At 34.4% G+C, this 25,563-nt stretch overlaps 3 protein-coding genes across 3 annotated transcripts in view; 2 read left to right on the top strand and 1 right to left on the bottom strand.

Moving 5' to 3' along the window:
• Window positions 1-428: 428 nt before the first annotated feature.
• LOC112053439 (cytochrome c) lies at window positions 429-4,428 on the top strand. The gene is made up of 4 exons (XM_024092844.2): window positions 429-584; window positions 1,672-1,750; window positions 2,943-3,051; window positions 3,883-4,428. Exons 2-4 carry the CDS (start codon window positions 1,679-1,681, stop codon window positions 4,026-4,028), a joined length of 327 nt encoding a protein of 108 aa, XP_023948612.2. The 5' UTR covers window positions 429-584; window positions 1,672-1,678; the 3' UTR covers window positions 4,029-4,428.
• A 1,929-nt stretch (window positions 4,429-6,357) lies between these two features.
• LOC112053422 (cytochrome b5 reductase 4) overlaps window positions 6,358-25,563 on the top strand; it is a 108,679-nt gene continuing 89,473 nt past the window's right edge. Inside the window, exon 1 of the mRNA XM_052887264.1 lies at window positions 6,358-6,626. The gene's annotated coding sequence lies outside the window, so the exon portion shown is untranslated. The remainder of the gene's footprint in view (window positions 6,627-25,563) is intronic.
• On the bottom strand, window positions 11,652-24,408 carry LOC112053423 (fatty-acid amide hydrolase 2-B). Its single transcript, XM_024092828.2, has 6 exons — window positions 24,058-24,408; window positions 15,976-16,195; window positions 14,846-14,978; window positions 14,204-14,328; window positions 13,066-13,200; window positions 11,652-12,661 (listed from the first exon to the last, which is right to left on the bottom strand). The coding sequence occupies exons 1-6, from the start codon at window positions 24,262-24,264 to the stop codon at window positions 11,877-11,879; spliced, it is 1,605 nt and encodes a 534-aa protein (XP_023948596.2). The 5' UTR covers window positions 24,265-24,408; the 3' UTR covers window positions 11,652-11,876.

Below are 25,563 nucleotides of genomic sequence, written 5' to 3'. Positions count from 1 at the left end.
TTGTTTTTCAGGCTAAGGCTCCTTAAGGGACCACAGCAGCGTCACTGGGGGGATTGAGCGAACGCATAAGCATCGCCTGATGAGACCCGAAGGCTCAAAAAAAGACAGAGTACGGAGCGACTCAATAGTCTAATGGTCCAAGTCTCACAGGAGGTGCCTCTCTTGTAAAACTCAGAACTCGGCTTAGATTAGAGAGTAAGACATCGATTCTATAGTAACACTTTTTATAAACACAGGTTAATATTTATTTAGCCAAAGTCCGAAACCCATTTATAATAATGAAATGTAAATGTAATGTTTTAAGCATTAACCATGTGTCCACATTTTTGAATCGGTTAGTATCGCTACCTACTATCGATATTCTTTGTAAGGCTAGCAGTAAAAGAGTACCATCACTAACGGAAATTTTTGCTTTGTTTGCGTGTGTGCGTAGATCGTGTGATCGATCGTCACTGATTCACTGACTCACTGTCATTCAAATTTCATTCATTTCATTTCATACGGTTGAATTTTGTGTTGGAGTACGAACGTGTTGACTTAGTTAAAGTTTTAAAATCAGTATTTAAAATTTTTGGTTTATAAACGTGAGTATACTTATCATTAATAAATAGTTTCATTTAAAAAAATATTCTCTATTTTTCGTAGATTCTTTTACGTAATTTTCTAACGGCCTTCAAATTTATAACCTCTAAGGTGAAATGAAATCAGTTTTCACATTTAATTCGTTAGAAGTATCCTCAAAAAAACAAATAGTGCTTTTCCATTAAACATTTTTGATTAAAAAGCACTTTCCTTATAAAATTGTACATACATTTCAAAATCTTACGTAATAACTATGTCATTATCACGCCTCGTTCCCTGATGACATTGATCCAAAGTCTTGACTAGTGACCTAATTCGTTGGCCTTGTTCAAGGCTTACTATTTCTAAAGATAATCTTTGTTACTTAACAGTGTAAAGGTATAAATATTTAGAATATCTATAATCTTTTATTGATCTTTCACATGGTATCAGGGATAATCGATTTTTCCCGCGAATTTGACATAACCTTTGTTATCATTACATAACAATTGTTAGACGTGGATTCAGTGGATTAGATGTACCAACTACACAATGAAAATCTTTGTAATTTTGATCAGATGATATACCAACAGACAGCTTGTAAGAGCTTACGAAGTTTCATTCAAGGATTCGTCCTATTCTCTTTCATAAAGGTGGTGCTAATTAATATTACATCAGTATTTCATTAAAATTCATTTATTTGTTGAAAATACATAGATTAACTTTAATATATGTACTCATTCGACCAATTTCTGATGTACAACAGGACCATTTGTAAGGATACATTAATTAAAAAAGTCAATAGCATTAAATTAAATCAAATTTAAAGTTTTGTCAAAATTAAACTATTGTCATAAAAATATTAGATACTATTCTTAATTAATGATGTGCACAACATATTTAACTAGGGTTAGCACTATACATACATGTTGTACAAAATATAAAAAAAATATTTCTTAGATAATGCTACATTTCTCAGGATAGTCAGTACATTTTTAGTGGCAATCATAGGCAGTGTATTTTAATTTAAAATATGATAATAATATTGTTTTCTTTAGCAAACCATTGTCTTGTCAACTCATGTTAAAGTGTATATATTTATAATTACAGAAACACAATGGGCATACCTGCTGGCAATGCTGAAAATGGAAAGAAAATCTTTGTGCAGAGATGCGCTCAATGCCACACAGTAAGTACTAAATTAAATTATAACAATATAATGTCACTTGGCCACTGCATGTATATTTGGCCTAGTTTCCCTTGCTTACCTGTAATATCAACTTTTTAATACAGTGTACTAAAAATCCTGTTAGGCTTTGTAGAAGCTTATATAGGTGTTTCAGTTAAATTCTTAAAAATATATTTAAAATATTATTGGATAAATGATTTAACCTGCTATTGTACCTAATGTTACATAAATATGCAAATTTAGTAACTAAAATCCTCATAAAATTGCTAAAGTTTAAATAAAGCCAACACTCATAGTAGGTAAAGTTAAGTCAAAGCCAAAATTAATTTATTTCAAATTAGGCTTAGTTTACAAGCACTTTTGATTGATATTGATGATATAATGGCGATAATTAAATTTGTATTAATAAAAATTCTGTCAAGTACCTTGGCTTTCATAAACAAAAATATACATTTTTTGTTAAAAAAAAAAGTATTAAAAAAAGGAAAATATAAATAGTTTTCTGTCATGATAAGGACTTCATATAACTATTTCACATTAACCATGACAAGAGTTTTAATACATACAGTATTATATAACCTGATGATTTGTTACAGGAAAAAATCCTATATTATACTTAAATCACTAATTAATAATTTGACAATAATGTATGTCATTTTAATTAATAAATTAAAATGACACATACATTATTTGTCAAATTAAGGATCATGAAGATCTTTAATTTTGTTTTTTATTGCTGATGGTTAGCCATTCATTATATAACACAATGCTTTAAGTATTTTCATTTGTCCTGTCTCGATTTTTAAATCATAAATGGAAAAACAATAGTTTCAAAATGTGTGTGTATAGTAATATTTTTGGATTGTCAAATAACTTGACAACATCCATCATTAAATTGATTGTTTATAGTAAAAAAAATTTACACAATAACCTTCCAAAGTTTCATCAGATTATGTTAACTATACTATTAATAAAAATTAATAGTATTTCATACTGATTATCATTTGACACATAAAAATGAATTGTCAATAAATAGTCAAAATTATATGTATTTTTAAATATATACAATTCTATTATGTATATTTATACACATAAACTATTTCTAAGAAGTATAGCAATATTCACACTGAAACAAGATCTACACAGCACAGTCACTAGAAACAAGTTGTCAATATAATTTTGTTTGTCCTAGGTTGAAGCTGGTGGTAAACACAAAGTAGGCCCCAATCTAAACGGCTTCTTTGGACGCAGAACTGGCCAAGCAGCGGGCTTCGCCTACTCAGAAGCTAACAAATCCAAAGGTAATTTTTTTAATCCTATCTGTAATTTGTTTCACATGTTAACTAATTCTAATCAGAGTAGCTGATAAGATAACATTCCATAGGGTCAGTGTGTATGTCCAAATGTAGATTATTTTTTTATCATTTTGATAAAATGTTAGCACATGACCATAACCTTAGTAAGTAACTTCTAAAGAGTTTGACGATCTGTTAAACATTTGATATTGTAAATTCACTCTGGTTTCTTAGGCATCTATTTTATGATTAACTAGCGGACGCCTGCGGCTTTGTCTGCGTGGAACTACTTTATCAAGTTTGCCTTCCTGTCTACGAATAAAATGTTTACCTATATATAAATTCTAAAATAAAATTGGTCAAATGTGACCTTTTAATACTAAAATAACTTCCAAAACTGCCCTCTGCTTTTGCTGCAAAAATGCCATCACTGTATATTGGTGCTGTTAATTTTAAATTTATTTCCCTGTTGGCTTAGACCGCAACTCAGAATGTTCTTGGTCAAAAGTACATACACATCACATTCATCATTATGCCTATTTAACAGTCCACCGGGGCTAGGCTTCTCTTCATATAGGAGACCGGATTAGGAGCTTAAACCCCACCATGCTTTTCCAATGTGTGTAGTAGGGTCACAATATTTGGCTCTAGAACAAAGTCTGTCGGATGTTAATTATAATGATGTGGACCAACAGCTTGACAAACTGTGGTTGACAAAGCATGGCATTTCGTAGCCTATCCCAGGTAATTTAAGGAAAAAAGTCATAGGCTAATAGCACAATTATATAGAATATTCTTTCAAAATCAGACAACTAATTATCATATATTGATTTACAGGTATTACATGGGGAGATGATACGCTGTTTGAGTACTTAGAAAACCCCAAGAAGTACATCCCCGGTACCAAAATGGTGTTCGCTGGCCTCAAGAAACCAAATGAACGTGCCGACCTCATTGCGTACCTCAAGCAGGCAACCAAGTAATTTTAATGACATTAGGAAAAAAATTAATGAGAGGTGTATTCCATTATATGGAACAATCTTCTTGTTTTAGCCCAATCAGTATAATCATAATTTAATGTAACTATTTATTTTGAGTTAACATTTCACAAAGTGATAGTTCTTATGTCTTGTCACCTTCATAGCTGTTAATAATGTAATTGTATGAATTGTGATGTACATAATAATGTATGACTAAAATTTTTTGCTGAGCATAACAATGTTGTGAATGGTTCTTGGTGTTATTAAATTATTATTAATAGACATCCCGGATAGCTTTTTATTTTGTAGCAAACATTTTAAATAGTTATCTGATCAATGTTACCATTTTTAGTTAATCGTGTTTAAAATTAGATTTATTTTAATAAAAATTATTTTTATTTTATTTTAATTTATTTTTATCCAGGTAGGTAGGTAATTTATATTTATAAGGACCAATCATAATTTTAAAATTAAAATGATGCAAGGGACACTCAACAATTTATTTACTTGAACTTTTTAGTTGTACAGTTTATTTTAAAAAAAAAAATTTTAATTTTGTAGGTAACACTTGATACAAATACTACGCGTTCGGGGAACTCCCGCCAAGGACGAAGTTTTGTACATTATTTTATCAACTCAGTTATTTATATGGCTATAGGTTTAAATATCGACTGGTCCAATCGCGACGAAAGAGCGATAATAGGATAGAATAAAAGAAGTTTAAGGCAAAAGGGTAGGTTGTACCTGTAAAATCACTTTAATTTACGCTGACTGATGTTTCAGCATCAGCTCTAAGCTTTGTGACATGGAAAGTACACTTAAGTGTTTATTTACACGAGCGAAACGTCGGCGACTGCGGTCGACTGCCATTGAGTGCAGCTGGCGACAGCCGCCGAGACATTGCCGACTGCAGTTAATCGTCGGTAGCAGTTGCTGTGCTGCTCGTGTAAATGAACCCTAAATATTTATAGACAAAACCCTCGGTTTTCCCAAACAGGTCACCAAATTTCAACCAAGGTACAGATGGTATTTGATCTTCGTCCGGCCCAATAAAGGCCTAAAATTATCCATGCAACCTTGCTTTAGGCTTGCGCCCGTTTTCTTTGCCAAGGGATAGCGGGGTAATACCCTTGTTCAATGACATCCTGATACATACTCGTATTCATCTTGGGAAATTAATCTCTGAGATAGATTCCCGATTATGGTTCTTGGCGTTCAAGAAGCCACGTCCTCCACACCACTACGTAATCAATACGTTACACATTTGCTCGGGAGGGGACAACCTCATTACAGATGAACGGGGTGATGCCCCCGGTACTACGTCAGTAGTTTGGGAACATTCCAAGGAATCCAGTTCTGTTTGAGAGTCTACTTTAGAAATGCCAAAAGTGTAAACGAGTAAGTAAAGGCATGACCTGGCTATTGAACTTGAAGGCACATCGCACGCGCCTTGTTACCACCTACTTTATTAACCGACTTCCAAAAAGGAGGAGGTTCTACGTTCGGCTGTATGTATGTTTTTTTTTTTTTTTTTGACCAATATTTAGTCGAGCCCGAAAAATTTTTGGATTTACCGCCCAAAAATCGTTCGTACTCGATTTATATAGGCATACAGGAGGTAGTGCAAGTTAGAGCTTCCTGAAAAACCTACCCAAAAATGTACGCACTCGGACTCGGTATTTTCCATAGATTTACGAGTCGGTACAAGTAATTTTCGGAATATTTGCCTTCCCGTCTGATACGAACTATGCTTCCCGTTCCAGTTTCATATACATAATTATGTAGTGAAATAATCCCCTGAGTACTCGGGCTCTATGGTCGTTTTCTTTTTTGTCTGTGGTCAAAATTGTCACATTGGCAACTTGACAATTTAAATCTTTTTTATCTGTAGTTGTCGTATCTATAAAAATCACTCAGGGTGACCAGGTTTCAGCAGGGTCTTTTAATTTAGAAGGAAAATATCCGAAAATAGGGATAGGCATAGGATGAAATACGCATACGCAGCAGTTCACTTTACGCTGAATTTAGATACTGGCAGAGCAATTTGTGAGAAAATTTACATACTCTTAGAATCAACCTTCATCCTTTTGTGTATTGAAAATAAAATCTTACAATATTAAAAGTACGTTAAAAAATATATTGCGAGTAGGCTGCTTGAAAAATTCCTGGTCAAACTATTATTAACCATTAATAACTATCATTAATAATAGTTTGGCCTGGACTTTTTGAAGTAATTAGAAACGACCTTCACAGAGTTCGCGTGCTATTTTAGCAGTATTAATAAATTTATATTAGGTCACCCTATGACTTTTTAAAAATAAATTGTCGTTGTCAAATCAAATGTCAGTGATTGTCAAAAGTATGTCCTTCGACCTCTCTGTTTCTGTTGATTTGATTCTGCTAGTTTCGGGTTTTTGGATTTTAAAATAAACCCAAGTGATATGGATTAAATTAAAAACTGTGTATCATTGTCTGGACTTTAAATTGTATGTACTATATAAACTGTGTGCAGTTTCTATAAACAGTTGAAAATCCGCATTACAGTGCCAGTGCAAATTTTATTTAAAACAGCTATATTTGACTCCAAATTGGCGCGAATAGGTAAGCTATGACTCTGTTTATTACATCTAATAATTGTACAAATTAAGTTATTTTTAATTTCCGTTATTGTTTTGTTATTTTCTTGGTTACCAGATGAATGGTACGCGCGAACGCGCGTGTTGCAATCCTGCCTCTGGAGATGATTTAATTATACCCTTCCGTCTTTACTTGCTCGAGTTGACATTGACGATATATTTGTGCGCACGTGTTAACGGTAAAGTCATAATTAAAGCAGTGAAGTGAAGAAAAAAGTGACAAACTATGGCGAAATCTTCAGTTGTGCTAAGTTTTCACGAGATTTTACTCCACGAATCGGACGTAGCGCTTCTAAATGGGCCACACTGGCTCAACGATACTGTTATATCATTTTATTTTGAATATTTAGAGAGATCAATGTTTAGTAGAGCCAAAGAGTTGTTATTTATTTCACCAGAAGTGACACAGTGTATTAAAATGGTAGAAACAAGTGATATTGGAATTTTCCTGGAACCCTTGAATGTCAGTACCAAAAAGTTTGTATTCTTTGCCCTGAATGACAACAGTTCGCCAGATACAGCTGGAGGATCACACTGGAGTCTGCTAGTTTATTCACGGAATGAAAACTCCTTTTTCCATTTTGATTCATCCTCTGGCAGCAACCATGATGTGGCTTGGGACTTTGCTAGCCATTTGATGTTATATTTATCAAAACAAGGTAAGCTTTTTATATTATACTCCTTTATTCAAATAACTTAATCTACCAGTCTAAAAACTAACCAACTACTAGAGCTTGTCATGGAAGCATTAAAGTCATGCTAAATTCCACTGCAAAGTAGCAATGGTGTGTTTCAATATGTACAGTATAGGTGCTTGTTTAATACAGGCAAATGAGTCCTAACACCTGTCTCAGGTTGATAGTACACTTACTACACTGTAGAATGTAGTGATTGTTTTCCACTAAATACTAAATATTGGGTAGATTATGTTTTTTTGTCAAGTACCACTAAAAATCTGATTTGAATAAGAAATGCCTGTTGATATTTAAAAATATCTCTCACATTTAAATGAACTTGGATTTGCAATCCAAATACAGCATATAGTCCTTTTCATGAAAGAAGTTTGCAGCTAAAACCTGAACTAAAATTGTCAACACCTTACACTTAATGACAATAAGACTGCTATTACCAAACTTCATTTATGAAAAGGATTTTAATTAAGAGCAAACTTTCTAAATTGTCAAAATTTTTTGACCCTGTGATCCTTGTGACTCCATTGTTAAATGCTAAACAACTCTCAATCAACATTAAATGCGGAGTCCAATAGTGCTAACATGAGACCAACAACTTAACTTGTAAACAGAAATAAACAAATTGCAACCAGATAGCGCTACAGGAAATACTACTATCTCTTTTGGTTTATTGGGAAGAAAGAGATGAAAGTGGGACAACTCTGCCATTAGACAATATTTTGTCTATATTTCTTCTTTCTACTTGGTCGCATGCTACGTTACCTGTAAATGTTGATATAGAGTTTACACTGTTTATGAATAATAATTGGTTATATTTTCAGCAGTTACATAGCTATGAGTGAAAACTTCTGTTAAAAATTATACAAATATGCAAATACAATATTGTAATCCTATTTTTGTTTCAGGAACCATAAACTTTGTGAACAAGCAATGTAAACAGCAAAGTAATGGTTACGATTGTGGTGTTTATGTTATCTGTAACACAGAGAGACTGGCACACTATGCAAGTGTTCACGGTGAAATCAACTCCTGTGATATGTCCATTGAAGTTAATCCTAGTGCGAAGAGGAAAGAACTGCTCAGAATTATATTTAGTCTTAAAGAGTCAAAATAAATTATGGTGCCATAATTATGAGACTTTTTTTTATTTTTCTAGATTAGTCATATATTGAATTTATGTGACCATTGTCAGTTTTGAATAAATTTTTGTTTGGTTTAATTTTTTCCTTACGTCTAAAAATAATTGCTAAACATTGTTCATGTTCTTAAAAGGACAGGTGTACTATAAGGCTATATATTATCCCGATATATTCCCGGGATATATTATCAAACTTCCCACCTGGGCTAGCATTATGAAGAACTAGCAGACGCCAATGATTTATTTATTTTGCTATCATCCACGAAAAGTCGACGAACCCATGCGACAACGTCACCCAGGTCCGACAAAATACTCTCTACGTACGTTTCACCCCGAAACTGGAGCATCCTCAGGAGATGTTGACTCTACAACGTGCAATTGCAAAGTATTTGCAATTGCACGTTGTAGAGTCCTACTTCCGATTACGATACGTATTTACTTTTCGCGGATGATAGCAAAATAAATAAATCATTATATAATCACGATGAACTTCCGCAAAGTAACGCCTGCTTCTATCCAATAGCCAATGACTTAGTCCGCCCTTAGACCTCCTTAATCCGGCCCTCGCAAAATCCGTTCTTAGCGGACCTTTTAAAAAAACCTCTACTATCTGTAAAATACCTCACTGCGAAATTTCATCTTTATACTATTATATCTTTATATATTTATACTATACTAGCTGACGCCGCGCGGTTTCACCCGCGTGGTTCCCGTTCCCGTAGGAATACGGGGATAATATATAGCCTATAGCCTTCCTCGATAAATGGGCTATCTAACACTGAAAGAATTTTTCAAATCGGAGCAGTAGTTCCTGAGATTAGCGCGTTCAAATAAATAAACTCTTCAGCTTTATAATATTAGTATAGATTTCTTGGCTAAAGACTAATCTTCATTCAACACCTAGATTATAACAAGCACGACCACATGATCCACTTTTCCAAATTTATTTTCTTAAATACTTACCACATAAAATGGCTGTTATTACAACGCATGTCATAATTTTACACAAGGCCAGAATAGTCTTTAGTGTCGCCGCCACACGAGACAGCTACAAACGCCGCTAAAAAAAGTAAGAAGGGGCCATAAAAGTAGTAGTATCAATATATAACAAACTACCAGATATCTATAAGATTGACAATGTAAATAGTTTCAAGAGTAAGGTTTCTAAAATGCTTATGGATAAATGTTTCTATAACTTAAATGAGTATTTAAATTACAAATTTTAATGATATTCTTTTTTTTTTTTTTTGACGTATGATAAATATTTTGACATAATTTTAATTGACATGTGTGTTTGACATAATTTTAATTGACATTTTAACATTTCACTGGTAATAATTACTTGACTTTGCACTAAATTTAACAAGGTTTAATAATTTTGACAGTATATATTATGACTATTATTTTATTTTATCTGTCACAGTAGTTTTGAGTTAAATTTGTCATAATCATTGAATCTTAAAATGTTAAATTGTATAAGCTATTACATATGTTTTCTTTTTTTTATTTGTTTGCTTTTAAATTAGGATTATACATAGTCTATTTAAATTTTTCATACACCAAATTATTATGGTAGAGAGTATCAGGGTCTTATTATATTTAAGTAATCTTTGTAAACCTGCTTTCTGATGAATAAATAAATTATTATTATTATTATTATTATTATTATTAGCTGAAGCGCGCGACAGTCACTTATGGGCGGTGGTCGGTACTTTTTTAACCCATACATGCAGTATCATAATCGTGGGAGTGGCGTGTTGCGGCGGGCCACAAGAAGCGAGCAGCGATTGTAGCGTGTGGTGGCCATTGGCGTCAACCGTGTGCGACGAGTCCATATAAAATGTATGCAAACTACAGGAAATATGCCAGTAGCGGCGTTTTGTGGTTGTGGCCGGTGTGGGAGCCCTTAGATGGTTATGATTCTACACAGATAAGGTTGTGGCGCGATCTTAATGCTACGACGAGTGTATGTCTAATTGGCTTCCGTTTTTTGTTTCTTACGCGTGCAAGTTATTATTATTCGAAAACACATTATTATTTAATATTGAAGGTTATTTAAAAAACTTTTTTTATATATACTCGTAGGAAGTTATATAAGTACTTGTTTTTGTTGGATTTTTAGGATTCTGCAACAATAGTCTGTGAGTCTATTACCTATTTGTACTAGAAAGCTGTAACGTATGTGTTACCGTTAAATTGTAAAATATGTTAGTTTATAATCTCACTCGTGATATTATAATCTACCGTCATATTGTGAACTGAAAATACTAATTACAATTTAACGTAGTATCTTATAATCTATCGGAAGTGTAACCGTTAAATTGTCAATGAGGATAAATTTACCATAGAGTTACAAAATTATTAGAGTGGGCATAATAAAAATAGTAAAAAATTACATTACAAACTAACGTATTTTACAATCTACCGGTGGCATAATGAATCATATATAAATCGGAAGTAGGAGGGAGATATGTGTACTTTCAACAACTGAAAGGTTATCTCGTTGTACGAGTATGTTCAACTCTCATCACATGGATGATAAAATCTGATTTCATATAAGCAGGCAAGGCAAATTATGACTTTTATAGGTTTTTTATTTGTACCTATATAATAAGCTCGCGCTTCACCACGACCTCACCTGATGGTAAATGTAGATGTGGCATCAGGTGGATCGCGTTTGCCTAGAAAGATGACTAGGTAATCAATCTAATAAGTACGCTATTATCTGCGAATAACTGACGAATCCATCTGACGTCTGGAGTCATCCCAGACCCAGATTCGACAAACCGATGTATGACAACGTTTAAATTGTAGGGTCTTTTAGTCAGCCTTGATAGGAACCATGAGACATATCTTCATTTCTTGGATTCACCGAGTGGGTGTGAGATAAACCCCGAGAAGAGGCCGGGACTTTTGGCCACGACTCTAGGGTTAAGAGGCTTCTTTAAAACCAGTTAACACTCCCCTTCTCCGCGCATGTTGTTCTCCATACCTAATCTGAATTTGGTATGATCCTACTAGAGCAGCTTTGGATACCCGTTCTAATAACTTGCTGCAGTTCTAGCACCGCAAGATTTTTAAGCAGATAACAGATTATAACTTATAGAGAGATTTTGCTAGGGTTCATCTTGCAAACACTTATACCGTATATAAACCTACCACATTGCCATTTTTAGTGACTTTATTTGTTAGGAGAAATCAAACTTACATAATTATGATATCAAAATAAAACAATTTTTTATTCAGAATGATTAAAAACACTATAATAAATTAAAATGAGATACTAACAAATATTATAAGTAATTAATTGCATAAACATTGTCTTCAAATAACTTATCATCCCAGTAACAGTAGGCACTTAATTTTTAAATAATAATTTTAACTACTACCTCCTTTTATCACTTTGGGGCTCAACCCAGCCCCCGAATGCCTTTTCTAATTCTTCAGCAACAGCGAAACATAATCTGTCATTATTGAAATTTGCTATAACCTGGAGTCCTATCGGCAGACCTTCGCTGTTTAATCCAAGAGGTACAGTAGTTGATGGGAAACCCAGACTATTTATTATGGCTGTGTAGTGATAATTCATTGGTCTTACTAGCGGCTGGTTATGATAGGGAGCTGCTGTTGGATGTGTGGGATACAGAAAGATGCCATCATCTCCCAGCATTTTCTTAATCTCCTCCTCTAAATAATCACGAGCCTCCATAAAGTATTTGTATTTCTTGCTCTTTGGATCAAACTTTTCTTGGTCTGTCAACGCAACAAAGAGTCCAATCAAAGTATTTCCCGAGAAACCAAACAGATTTTTGAATATTTCTATAATATTTGATGTCATGCTCGGGTTTTTCATTATGTAAGATGCGAAGGGAGTTTCGCTCTTCATTGTTGTGAACCATATTGCTTGAGATCGCTTTAGCCATTCGATTTTCTTTTCCTCGCTAACTATGTTATGTTTTACTTTAAAATGTTCGACAACTTTTAACAGTGCTCGTCTTATTTCTGGATCTACGTCACTTATCAATGGGGCTTCATTACTGAACTGGTAATAGACTTTAAGTTTTCCAATGTCCACAGGTTTGTCCAGATCAAGGGTTTTTGCGTAGTCTCCTGATATGATCTTCTGAATGGGCTTTAAATCAGCGGCAAATCTCGTCATGGGTCCTATGCCTGGAAAAATTCAAATATCTTATTGGATAGTTATATTATTCATTATCATCATTATCTAGCCTATTTTAATGGCAAACTACAGGGCATATGCTCTCTTTCTCTGTCCCTAGATCCACAATGCTGCTAATAGTAGGCGTCCACATATCCGCATTGTACGCATCCTCAGACTACTCTATGGGCAATCCGTGTACGCATCAAGCGCATCGCATCAAACGGACTTTTATAATTTCACGGTAGATTCGTGTAATCCGTACGATGCGAATAAGTAGACGCACTTGTATGACTTGTGGATGCCTTCCATTAGACTGCCTCGCACATTACATCAGGTGAGATAGCAAGAAATAACTTGTCATAGATTCAAAAACGTACATTACAAATACTATTATTAAGGTATTTATACTTACATAAGTACAGGTTAATATCATCATTCTTGATTTCAGGATATTGTCCTTTATTAGACACTGCTCTTCTCGTGGGTTTGTGGCCAAATATGCCATTAAAATAAGCGGGCATGCGAATAGAGCCGCCTATGTCGGACCCTGAGGAAAAAAAATATGGTCAGCTATTGTAATCTATACTAATATTATAAAGATGAAGAGTTTGTTTGTTTGTTTGGTTGAACGCGCTAATTTAAGGAACTACTGGTCCGATTTGAAAAATTCTTTCCCCATTTATCGAGAAAGGCTATATATTATCCCCGTATTCCTGCGGGAACGTGAACCACGCGGTTGAAACCGCGCGGCGTCATCTAAATGTATAACAGCGAAATAAAATATCGAAAACAGCTTGATGTACAAAGATGAAATTGACAAGAAGGTACCTAGTTTAGCTCTCATTCGTGCGAACGGATTTTTCTAGAGCCGGATTGAGGAGGTCTAAGCGTGGACGAAGCCGCGGGCGTCCGCTAGTGTAATTTACAAGCGTAAGATAACAACTACAACGTTAATTTTAAAGGTTAGCAGTAGCACACATTGATATGTGTCCGAGGTGATCGTCGGAAAGGGTTCGGCTATCAATTTAAACCGAATTCTTTGCATAAAATTCCATACTGCCAACGCACACTAATCGGAAACGTAACGTAATCACCTCGCTTTGGGACAAGCTTAGGGGGTAGCTTGTTCAGAGCTTGTTGGGTAGGTATTTGATGCATAAAAGAGTTCATGCAAGCCGATTCCCGCCAGGTTATCTTTAAAAATCCATGCATATTCATTGTACTGTATCTAGATATAATAGGAAACCTGAGTTAGTATCACGCTGCGTGAATTTTCATTGGGACGGCTTACCTTCATCTAAATTCTATCCTTCGCCACTGCTGCATAGACACAGTCATAAGTATGGTATAGTCGGATACAATATTTATGACGTTTCGGAACATCCTGCATTAAGTTGTGCAATACAAAATTTAGGTAACACCGATTACCTAGCGGCGCGGCGGCAGGGATCACTCAGCGCGCGCCTCCCTCTTAAAGATTGCGTCCGACTATAACTCATCTCTTTAACCTTAGATTGACTGTATCGTCACTTGTTAAAAGTTTTACTTACCGATTCCAAATATGCTCCCTCCAAGAGTCTGTATAACAGCTTCGCCGCCCGACGACCCGCCCACCATACGGGTAGTGTTATATGGATTCAGTGTCCTCCCGTATATGCAGTTGTAAGTTTCGTACCTGTCCAGGATTTAAAAATAATATGGTTTAAATTCTAAAACATTTAGGTTTTAAACCTAACCTAACCAAAAAACCTGAAACAACTTTGATTTTTAAAAGTACCCAGTATATGTAATCAAAATGCTCAAATCAACAGTTAACTAAAAAGGCTAAATGAACCACTTTTGAAATAATCGAATTTTGGTAAGTATACCTTTGAGTAGAATATAATTACATAAAACTGACCTATTTCTTATATCCAGGAAAAATCCCGCAGGATTTTTCCGCCATCGTCGGCTAGTTTAGGTTTACTAAACCGATCGCGACCGGTTTTAAATTTTATAATTTATACATATTATTATATTACCTGAATAACAATCATCATAGTGTTTTTCAGATAATATGGGTACGGTGACAGTTCACACTCGATCGATCATTTGCCACGATTCACGATAATAGTACGTATTATGAACGTCATAAGGCAACTAACTGTCACCGTACCCATGCTATCAGAAAAACACTAATGTACTTAACTTACCACATGCACATTTCCGGGACATTAGTGACTCCAATAATTATGGCGCCAGTGTCCTTTAATAGTTTTATTACATCGGCGTCTTTTTCGGCTATACAGTCCTTCCTTGATGTGATACCGGCAGTCATATGTAGTCCTGTAAAACATAATTTAATTACCAAAAATCTCATTTTGTCTTCATCATCATCATTTACAGCCGATGGACGTCCACTGATGGACATAGGTTTCCTCCAAACACAACGGTCTCAAGCCGCCAGCATCCAGCATCGGTCCACCTAGCTAGTGTCGATGTGTACTAATCAACAGTAAAAAAAAACATCTGGTTAGTAACAACTTTTGTTACTCTACCCCCCTCCCAATTTGTATCAATAACGAGGTTATAAAAAGTTGTTACTAACCAGGTGTTTTTTTTACTGTTGCTTAAATAATAGTTATACAATTTAACAGCTACATTGTCCTACAATTTGCGTGGTACATTATCTCGTTCCGACGCTCTGAAATTTTCATTTCCTGGTAACTTAGTTAGCTACCAGAGTCAAGAATTTTTGTAAATAAAAAAGTTTATCGTCTCATTGGAAAGAAGCTACTCACGAAAAATTAGCTTGTTAGTAATCAGGTGTGCAAAATTTTCTAGGGATCCTTGAAGTCTACAAGCGCTCTAACGATCCAAAAAGCTCACACGTCATCAGCGCTAACGGCTTGACAGCCGATAAAACTGATCGTATGTGTGTGAATACATGACATCAGGTGACAGGTACAGTACCCTAAAAGTACTATGTTACGGTGATACCACAGTATATAAGATGGCTTAATAACACTTCTAACCTTGCCTCTCAATGCCATCTCAAAGTTAAGCCATAGAAGGGCAAGTGTAATTGATTTTTTGCCTTATAAGATTTTTTTGTTGTTTTAGATATCATAAAATTACATCGGTTCTATTTTTATGCGTTAAATATAATATTAACCTTTAAAATAAAATTTGTAATCTTTTCAGTAGTCTTAGCCATAAAAGAACATTATTATCAATGACTTTTTTGCCGCGCAGAATTTTCCTGTTTGTTCAATTGTGCGGCTAGTACCTACCCTAGTTAATTATCCTTAAAATATTAATCAATTTTAATAGTTCCACTCACCTTCTACGCCAATGCTGTCTTTAGTTGTAAAGGGTACGCCTAAAAATGGCTTCTCCCGTTCTAAATCTGCTATAGACATTGACCCACTTTTAACAAGATCGTCTGCATCTTTTGCTTCCTTTAATGCCAATTCAAAACGATCGTCCGTGAAGTAGTTAGTTACTGGATCGGTTTCCTTTATCCTTTGTATGCAAATATTTAATACTTCTACGCTGGATACCTGGAAAGACACAAATTAATTTGTTAAATACTAGTCCAAAGTTCATTTACTTCATAATTACGAAACAGAATTAAACAGGATGTTTTTTTCGGTACTTCATTTTTATGCGTATTTGCTTGAGCTTATTTTTAAAATAGCTAAGGGGTTCCTTGTATTGGACAAAAATGTCGCGGTGGCTTATAGACGCGAGTATAATGAACTAACAGATGCCCCGCGGTTTCTTCCGCGTAGTTCCCGTTCACGTAGAAATACGGGTATAAAATATAACCTATATCACCCGGGGATAGTGTAGCTTCCTAACAGTAAAAAGATTTTTTCAAATTGGTTAAGTAGTTTTCGCGGCGTAGTTTCCGTTCCCCTGGGACTATATATAGTCCATGACACTCACAAGCAACATAGCTTATTATTCGCAATAAAATATAGTTTATGATAATAATCACTAAAAAGTAAAAACGTGGCTTTCTTTTCGTAAAATTAGTTAAGTAGATCCAGATATTACCCGCTACAACCTCACAAAGTCATCAATATATTGAAAAGATTAAGAACTTTGGAAAAATTTAAAAACATGATACATAAACAAAATATGAAAACGGTGATCCCACAGAAGTTATAAATTGTATTGTGGTGATTAACGCCCTCCATATTAGTGTAGAAAGCAGTCGTTACTATGCGCATAATATTTCGTTTAGTTTAGTTTAGTTTTTAGATGTTTTCCGTTTTCCCTAAAACCTAAATTCAGGCAGCAGAGAATGTGGACTTCCCAATGGCGTATCTACTGTCGAAACAACATATCCTGTGTATTTTCCGTAATCAGAGGTAATAAATATTAATTAATGGGATTATTACTTCAAAGGCGTATTACAATTAGTATTAATTAATATTTAATTTTTCTCCTTTATTTTTTACTAATAATGAGAGCTATGCAAATTATTATCATTGCCGTGGTTATTCTGAGTTGCCGAACGACTAACGGTTGTTTTCAATAACCTATCTATCCGCCATTTCGCTTACTAAAGTTAAGAAAATCTATCTTTCTGTTCTTATCTGCTTTTCCATATACTGACAGACAGTTTGACTATCTATCCGTAATCTTGGGTAGGTTATTGAAGACGGCCGTAAGTATTTTTTTTTTCATCTGATCAAAGAAGAAATCCAATAACACTAATATATGAATATAATATTTGTTAGTGTGTTAACTTCTTTATTGTAGTAAGATATATGTGAAAAAATTAAGTAGTTACATAAGTACACAAAATTGTAAGAAAACCTTTTTCATAACGCCTGACGATTATTTCCAAAGTTATAAGTGTTTCAATCCTTAAGTTACTACAACAAACTCGAAAAAAAATTACAAACTAATGTCTGGTTAAGTGCGTGATACTCGGTAATCCTAATAGATAAATGTCTACTTTAAATGCACCTTACAACAATGCTTACCAGTAATTATCATAAATTAATTTCGGCTTACACCTTTGAACCTACTGAGGTAATTTGCTTAAGCATTAATTACAAGTACCTACTGTCTAATAATAATTAGCAAATGTACTTATTCACAAAACAAAGATATTTAGTACTAGCGGACGCCGAGACTTCGTCCGCGTGGAATACAGTTTTTCACAATTCTGCGGTAACCATGGATTATTCCGGAATGAAAAATAGCTTATGTGTCAATCCAAAGTAAAATCTATTTCCATTCTAAATATAATGGGCCCAATCTTGAGATAAAAGTAATGATTAAAACAAAAAAGAATCATAAAAATTGGACTACAGAATATAAAGGTTGTGTCATGTGATCAAACACGAAAAAAATATATGTATGAAATCATTTTTGTTATTTTCTCTGAAATGAGTTATTTGATTAATCTGGAGGTTTAGTAATAACAAATACTTAGTTGCTTAAAAAAATAATTTTCCCAGCTGAACTTAATAATATAATAACTAACTATCGGTTAGGTTAGTACTATTAATAATACTAACCTAACCGATATCTAACCGAACCGATAACTAACTATCAGTTAGTTATTATACTTTGGCTTCTAAAATACCGAGAGTCCTTGCAAGATTGTTATCGCAGACAAGATAAGAATTTATGACATCTCATAATAGTGACGTGTAAATTTAGGTAATTGCATTCGACGGTTTAATGCCATGATTAACATTTGTTTATTACGCCAGCCACACACGGTCAAGTATACGTAAAGGAGGAACAAACATAACTTACACACACACTGTACTTATAATAGTGACAGAACCTCGTGGTTTCACCTGAATAATTCTCATTCCCGTGGAAATGCGGGAATAAAATGTAGGCTTAATCGCTCATAATGTAGCTTACCATTGGTGAAGAATTTTTAAAAAAGGTCCAGTAGTTTCGGAGTCTATCCGAGTTTTTTTTTTCAGTTTTAGTGCCAGCTAACCTCAGAAGATTTTGCCTTCTGAGCCGGTGGTAATGGTTTCCGCGATATTTGTGAAAAAAAGAAATTCACGCGAGTGGAGTCGCGGCCGTGTGCTAGTAATATTGTACAGAAATAAAATGCATCTACATCGCTTGCTTATCGTCAGAAATCATTAACCAGAAACATTCAGATTCTTATAGCTGTAATCTTTTTAATTATAAATGTTGGTAAAGCAATTAAAAAAAAAATAGCTGCAATAGTAGTTTTCTATAGGACTGCTAACCTATTCACTAACTTTAAGTCATCATCATTTCAACCCATGTTCGGCTCACGGCTGAGCTCGAGTATCCTTTCAGAATGAGGTTAGGCCAATAGTCCACCACGCTGGCCCAATGCGATTTGGCATACTTCACACACGCAGAGAATTAAGAAAGTTCTCTGGTATGCAGATTTCCGCACGATGTTTTTCCTTCATCGTTTGAGACACGTGATATTTAATTTCTTAAAATACACTAACTTTAAGTAACTAGTGGATATAAACGAAATTTATGAACTAGCTATTGTTAGTGATTGTCTAGTCAAGTGATTTCGTATTCACTATTAACTTATAGCTTACTGATCAAAATTACTAACCAATGTGTTTGACATTGTTCTTTTTGTTGACAATCGCATTTTTCGTATTACATAATACGAAAAATGCGATAGTTATTGATTTCATAGACTTGCCTAAGTGGTCTGGCATTAGAATAGGGTTATGCTAGCCACAAACAGTCAATTATTCTCACGTTTCTGTAGCACCCACGACTTTAATTGATCGTGTGTTGGTTGCTGCGTACATGACGGCTCGACTTGACTCGCGTGGGTGCTGCCGTTTTCACTGCAGAAACGTGAGAATAATTGACCATCCATGGGGCCCATTAAGTGTGGCACAATTTTTGAAATAAATGGATTCTAGCTATACCTAGATAATATAACAACTACATAAAGGCTATGAGTAACAGCTATGAGTCAAATCACACAAAATATAGTTGCGAATGTTGAAAAACCTATATTTTCCAACATTTTCCGCTATCTACCTCGTACAATTTGCTCACGACATAAAAGTCAAGGTACCTACCTATACATGAACGGTTATTATGATTCTGCATACTATACATGACCTCGTTCGTTAGTATTTATGTACTTAGGGAATAAACTGGCTTATGGAAGCTACTCATACCTAATTGGATTGAATTTCGTTATTTTTAGGGTTCAACAATAATATAAGAAATTAAATATCACGTGTCTCTAACGGTAAAGGAAAATATTGTGAAGAAACCTGCGCACCAGAGAATTTTCTTAATTCTTTGCGTGTGTGTAGTCTGCCAATCCGCATTGGGTCAGCGTGGTGGACTATTGGCCTAACCCCTCTCATTCTGAGAGGAGACTCGAGCTCAGCAGTGAGCCGAATATGGGTTAATAAGGACGATACAACTATAGGAAAAAACCGACCCTTTCTTCCATCTTTCAAAAACCAATATGAGGTCGAGTGGGTATATACAGAGTTGAATTTGTGAAAAAAAAACAAACTTATAAGATCACATAAAAAATTGTACGGGCGTTAGATATTGTCGCAAAACGAATTTTCTATACTCTCAATGGAATCTAAGTAACTAGGGTACTTTTTGAAACAAAACTCTGAAAGGCAAGTTCTGTAAACTATACATGTCTAATGAAATCTATATCTATCTATACTTATAATAAAACTAGCAGGTCCAATTTTGTACATTGAAAATATTTTGAAATTTTTTGTTGGTGGGCATCATATAATCGATACACTTATTTTTTTTCTGTCTGTCCGTGTTTTTGTTATCACCTTAAAAAATAAGGATGAATTCAAATGGCACAATTTGAGACGATAATACGGAGGAAATAAGGATATAGGATACTTTTTATTGCGAAAAAAAATTCAGAAGGGGTGAAAAAGGTTTTGAAAGTTTGTATGAAAGTCCTTCCATTTTTAGAGTTAGAGTTTAAAAAACTTGTCCATTAATCATGAAAAAAATATGAAATGTAATTCAAGCATTTTTAAAATCCCCTAAAGGGTGAAATAGAGGTTGAAAATATACATCGAGTTTCACGTGGACGAAGTTGCGGGCGTCCGCTAGTCATATAAAATAATAGTCTTTGTTTAAAATACTTAATTAATCAATCATCGAGGTTAAGAAAATATGTATTTACCTACTAATACGGAACCTTCGGTGTATGAGTCCGACTAGCACTTGGCCGGATTTTTATTTGTGTCGGACCGATAGTGAAAGTAGGTACCTATTACTCAACACAGAGTGACCGACATTTTTCACGATGTTTGTAAGCAATATTTACAACCTTTTTACATAAAATCGTGAAAATTTTCGACTACGTACACCTTTTAACACTTAAAAATATAAATACTTTTTCATTTTACTATTTAATTTATATAATAAATAGTTAAATCAAAAGAAAAATAGTAAGAATCCCGGTGAATCTATAAAACCCTTTTTTACATTTTATACATTACTAGCGGACGCCCGCGACTTCGTCCGCGTAAATTTCAATGTCAACTTTACTACTACCCCTACCCTACCCTACCCAACCCCTACATCTACCCTACCCCTACCCTACCCTACCCTACCCCTACCCCCACCCTACCCTACCCCAAACCTACCCCTACCCTACCCCTACCTTACCTACACCCTAACCCCATCCTACCCCTACCCTCCCCGTACTCTAATCCCTTTCCTAGCGTCGGGCGTCATATAGCGGAATTTCTGCGTCTTTTAGAAATTTTGTGTTATCTCTGAAACTGTTTAAGTAATTATCATACTGTAAAGGGCAAATCTTATCTCCATAATATCCTTGTGATTATTAAATAATTTATTTTAATAAGGATTAAAGTTTAGTTGTATAAATAATGCCGTAAACCTAAGTATATAAAATTAATAATTTTTAAAACACAAAAGGTACTATATCTGCTAATATATAGAAGATAGATATATGGTGTCGCGGACTTTTTTGTAGAACTTTTAAAGATACATAAAGCCTCCATACATTAATTTCAATTTTACACAATAGTTAAGGCAGCGCATGCGAATAAGTCTGTTTAAGAGGAGTTCAGTCCGACCTGTATGACAAAAACTGTGATAACTCGGCTAATATATATGATACCAATATAAAATATAGCCTATAGCACTCCCCGATAATGTGGCATTCTACTGGTGAAAGAATTTTTAAAATCGGACCAGTAGTTCCGAAGATTACCCCATTTAAAAAATGTGACAAACTTACAAACTTACAAACTTTACCTCCCTTAGCAAAATCGGTCCAGTCCTTCGAGAGTGGTGGTATGACCAAGAGAAATAGAGACTTCTATGCTAATAATATAAAGAGGTAAAGTTCGTGTGGTTGTAGGAGGTAATCTCTGGATCTACTGGACCGATTTGGAAAATTGTTTTACCAATAGAAAGCTACGTTATTTGCGAGTGTCATAGGCTATGTTTGATTCCCATATTCACACGGGAACGGGAACTACGTAAATGAAAGCGCCGGGCGTCATATAGCGGAATTTCTGCGTCTTTTAGAAATTTTGTATTATCTCCGAAACTATTTAAGTAATTAACATACTGTAAAGGGCAAATCTTATCTCCATAATATCCTTGTGATTATTAAATAATTTATTTTGATAAGGATTTCAATTAAGTAGCATAAATAATGACGCAAACCTAAGTATATAAAATTAATAATTTTTAAAACACAAAAGGTACTCTATCTGCTAATATATAGAAGATAGATATATGGTGTCGCGGACTTTTTTGTAGAACTTTTAAAGATACATAAAGTCTCCATACATTAATTTCAATTTTACACAATAGTTAAGGCAGCGCATGCGAATAAGTCTGTTTAAGAGGATTTTGATAACTCGGCTAATATATATGATACCAATATAAAATATAGCCTATAGCACTCCCCGATAATGTAGCATTCTACTGGTGAAAGAATTTTTAAAATCGGACCAGTAGTTCCGAAGATTACCCCATTTAAAAAATGTGACAAACTTACAAACTTTACCTCTTTATAATATTAGTATAGATATACATATGTGTAGGTATTTATATTTACGCTTTCAGCGGTAATTAGCATATTTTAATGTGTAATATAAGATATACATAATCATTGAGTTAGAACTTTTATGTGGTAATAAAAATAAAAAAATATTACATATTTTATACGAATTATAGCAACAATGTAACGCCGGCCGGCAATATGGCGAGGTTAATTTTTATAACTGCTACATTATATTAATGGAAACATTAATCACGGAAAGCTTATTATTTATATAATAACTATACTACAGCCTTTCCTGTTGAGTACTGTTTACCAACAGACAAATTGAACATGAGGGTATAAATGACTAGTCATTTCCCAACTAATAACAATTATAATTAACTAGTGCCTAAATTGATGAAAATAATTTTGATTAATAATCTTAGAACAATTAGATATGGTTAATAGATTTTATATAACATTTTTTAGACAAACCATACATAATTTAAAATAAATAAGTTATGAAATGACATGGGTTTTCTACCTTCATTTCTAATTTATTTGTTGGTAAACAGTACTCTTAAAGAAAGGCTGTTGTATAGTGGACGCACGCTACTTCATACGCGTGAAATTCACAAATTGCGGGAACCATGGATTTTTTTGGGATAACAAGTAGTATTTATGGTGCTCAATAACCTCCTGTATCTTTGAATGCAAGTCCCGCAAACATACAGGCAGTAAAAATTAAAAACTTATTAGTTTTGGTATTGTGTGAATACAGCAAAACCATACTTGCGCTGTTACCTCCATCGAAGTGATTATTAAGTAGAAAATATCATAATGTAATTTTCCCTTATTTCGTTCGTAGGGTTACGTTGATGTTTCGAAGTCGGTTGTATTTATTTTTTAAAAATAATTATTTATTATTCTCGTAGGCGTTAGCAAAAATCATGTCGCCAGTTACTTACTCGTAGTTTCGCGGCAATCCATCTTCGCCATTTTAAATATTTTTTAAAGAGAACTCTAAAGGTCTCTTACGAAGAGTTGCCACGAAACTAAGGGTCAAGCGGCTGGAAATATATAAAAAAAACACAGACAAATTAAGAACCTCCTCCCTTTTTTACAATCGGTTAAAAAACTACTTGATTTCTGCTACCTACCTACATAATTGACCTTACCTACATATAGTTACTTGTGGTAAGAGAATGGGCTACGAACTATCCTAAATTAAGGTATGTTTGGCTATTGTCTTGGACTAGTGCAATTGCTTACAATAGTTAAATAACTAGAATCGTAGACTCAGTTAATTTATCAGAAATACTTAACAGTATTATCGCAGATTACTATAGCTATTGTAATCATAATTCAAATACACAGTATTGCTCATAAAGATATGATACCAACCTCTCTCATCCTTATTTTTCTGGCGACTTCAATAGCCGGCTGTTTAAGTATACTGTCCTTTATTGGCGGTATCCCTTTTCCTTTTGTCCCGTAATACAGTTTGAATAGAATACGCGTCATTGCATCTAAAATGCTTCTTAACGCACTCAGAATACGCATTTTTAAACTGAACGGCCTGGGTTTCATTTCTTTAACATTCGTATCCATGTTCGCACTTCACAAAACTATTATAAGGCTTGCTAACATGTGTTTTCCCCTATCGCCTGAGTCACAATGTCACGAATGTTACAATACCGGTATCGACACAACCGTCGCTAGCGCGGTCCGACGTAGACTCATGGTAGGATTGGTAGACTCATTTGTTCATAACCGATGCACAACATTGGCCAGGATTCCAGAGTGTAGCTCTCCATAACATCAGTGTTGCTATCTCGTTTCGTTGCCTATATTTTTTCTCGCTTTTCCAACTCCGGAGAATGTTGACGGACGTCGCCTTTGGTTGCCGCATTATCGTATTTCTGGTGTGCGGTTGAATTGCTGCGTAATGTTACCAATGATTTTATATTAATAGATATGTCGAAACTGAGTATTAATTTTATTTTAAATTATGTATGGTTTGTTTATAAAATGTTATACATATATATATTAACCATATCTAATTGTACTAAGCTTATTAGTCACATTTATTTTCATTAATTTAAGAACAAGTTAATTATAATTATTATTAGGTGTGAAATGACTAGTGATTTATACCCTCATTTTTAATTTGTTTGTTGGTAAACAGTCTCATCAAGAAAGGCTGTAGTATAGGCATTTATATTCTACTAGCGGACGCCCGCGACCTCGTCCGCGTGGAATTTAGTTTCGTGGAAATCACGCGGGAACCATGGCCTTTTCCGGGATGAAAATTTCCTAAAAAATTATCCTGTGTACATTTCTCATACTCGGAAAGTAGTGTTGTTTTCATCTGTGTATTGGGTGGAAAATGCTGCTTCCCTGCATAGGGAGGGAATAACTCATACAAATTACTTCCCACCTAAGGGCCGGAATGAACTTTAAAATTAGAACTGCTGTCATCAGCTGTGAAGAGTTTTATGTTTTTTTTTTTAATTTGTCCCCAACTAAATTCGGGGACAGGCAAAGATCGTTGACCATTCGGCCTGTTCAGACGTCAATGAAGTTCTTGAGGAAAAGGCGCGTTTGGTATTTAAATTCGTAACTTTAATTTTAAGTTTTCGACTTTAATTATTACCATTATTATGTCTTAACAAGACATTTTAAAAGTGCTTGTATTATTGAAATAAATGAATTTTGACTTTGTTGAAACGTCATGTGAAAGACAGAAAGTGATACAACAATGCAATTATATAATGATTTATTTATTTTGCTATCATCCGCGAAAATTCGGCGAACCCATGCGACAACGTCACCCAGGTCCGACAAAATACTCTCTACGTACGTTTCACCCCGAAACCGGAGCATCCTCAGGAGATGTTGACTCTACAA

Source organism: Bicyclus anynana, chromosome 19, assembly GCF_947172395.1.
Source record: "Bicyclus anynana chromosome 19, ilBicAnyn1.1, whole genome shotgun sequence".
NCBI classification, from domain to species: domain Eukaryota; kingdom Metazoa; phylum Arthropoda; class Insecta; order Lepidoptera; family Nymphalidae; genus Bicyclus; species Bicyclus anynana.
This window is presented reverse-complemented; position numbering and strand designations above follow the sequence as displayed.

Excerpts from the sequence above, each read along its gene's own strand:
- LOC112053423 (XM_024092828.2), bottom strand. The coding sequence starts at position 24,264 with ATGGATACGAATGTTAAAGAAATGAAACCCAGGCCGTTCAGTTTAAAA. Across the intron at positions 16,196-24,057 it reads GAAAAATAAGGATGAGAGAG|GTATCCAGCGTAGAAGTATT; the intron begins GTTGGTATCATA and ends GTGTCTTTCCAG. Across the intron at positions 13,201-14,203 it reads AGGGAGCATATTTGGAATCG|GGTCCGACATAGGCGGCTCT; the intron begins GTAAGTAAAACT and ends TTTTTTCCTCAG.
- LOC112053439 (XM_024092844.2), top strand. The coding sequence starts at position 1,679 with ATGGGCATACCTGCTGGCAATGCTGAAAATGGAAAGAAAATCTTTGTG. Across the intron at positions 1,751-2,942 it reads GATGCGCTCAATGCCACACA|GTTGAAGCTGGTGGTAAACA; the intron begins GTAAGTACTAAA and ends TGTTTGTCCTAG. Across the intron at positions 3,052-3,882 it reads AGAAGCTAACAAATCCAAAG|GTATTACATGGGGAGATGAT; the intron begins GTAATTTTTTTA and ends ATTGATTTACAG.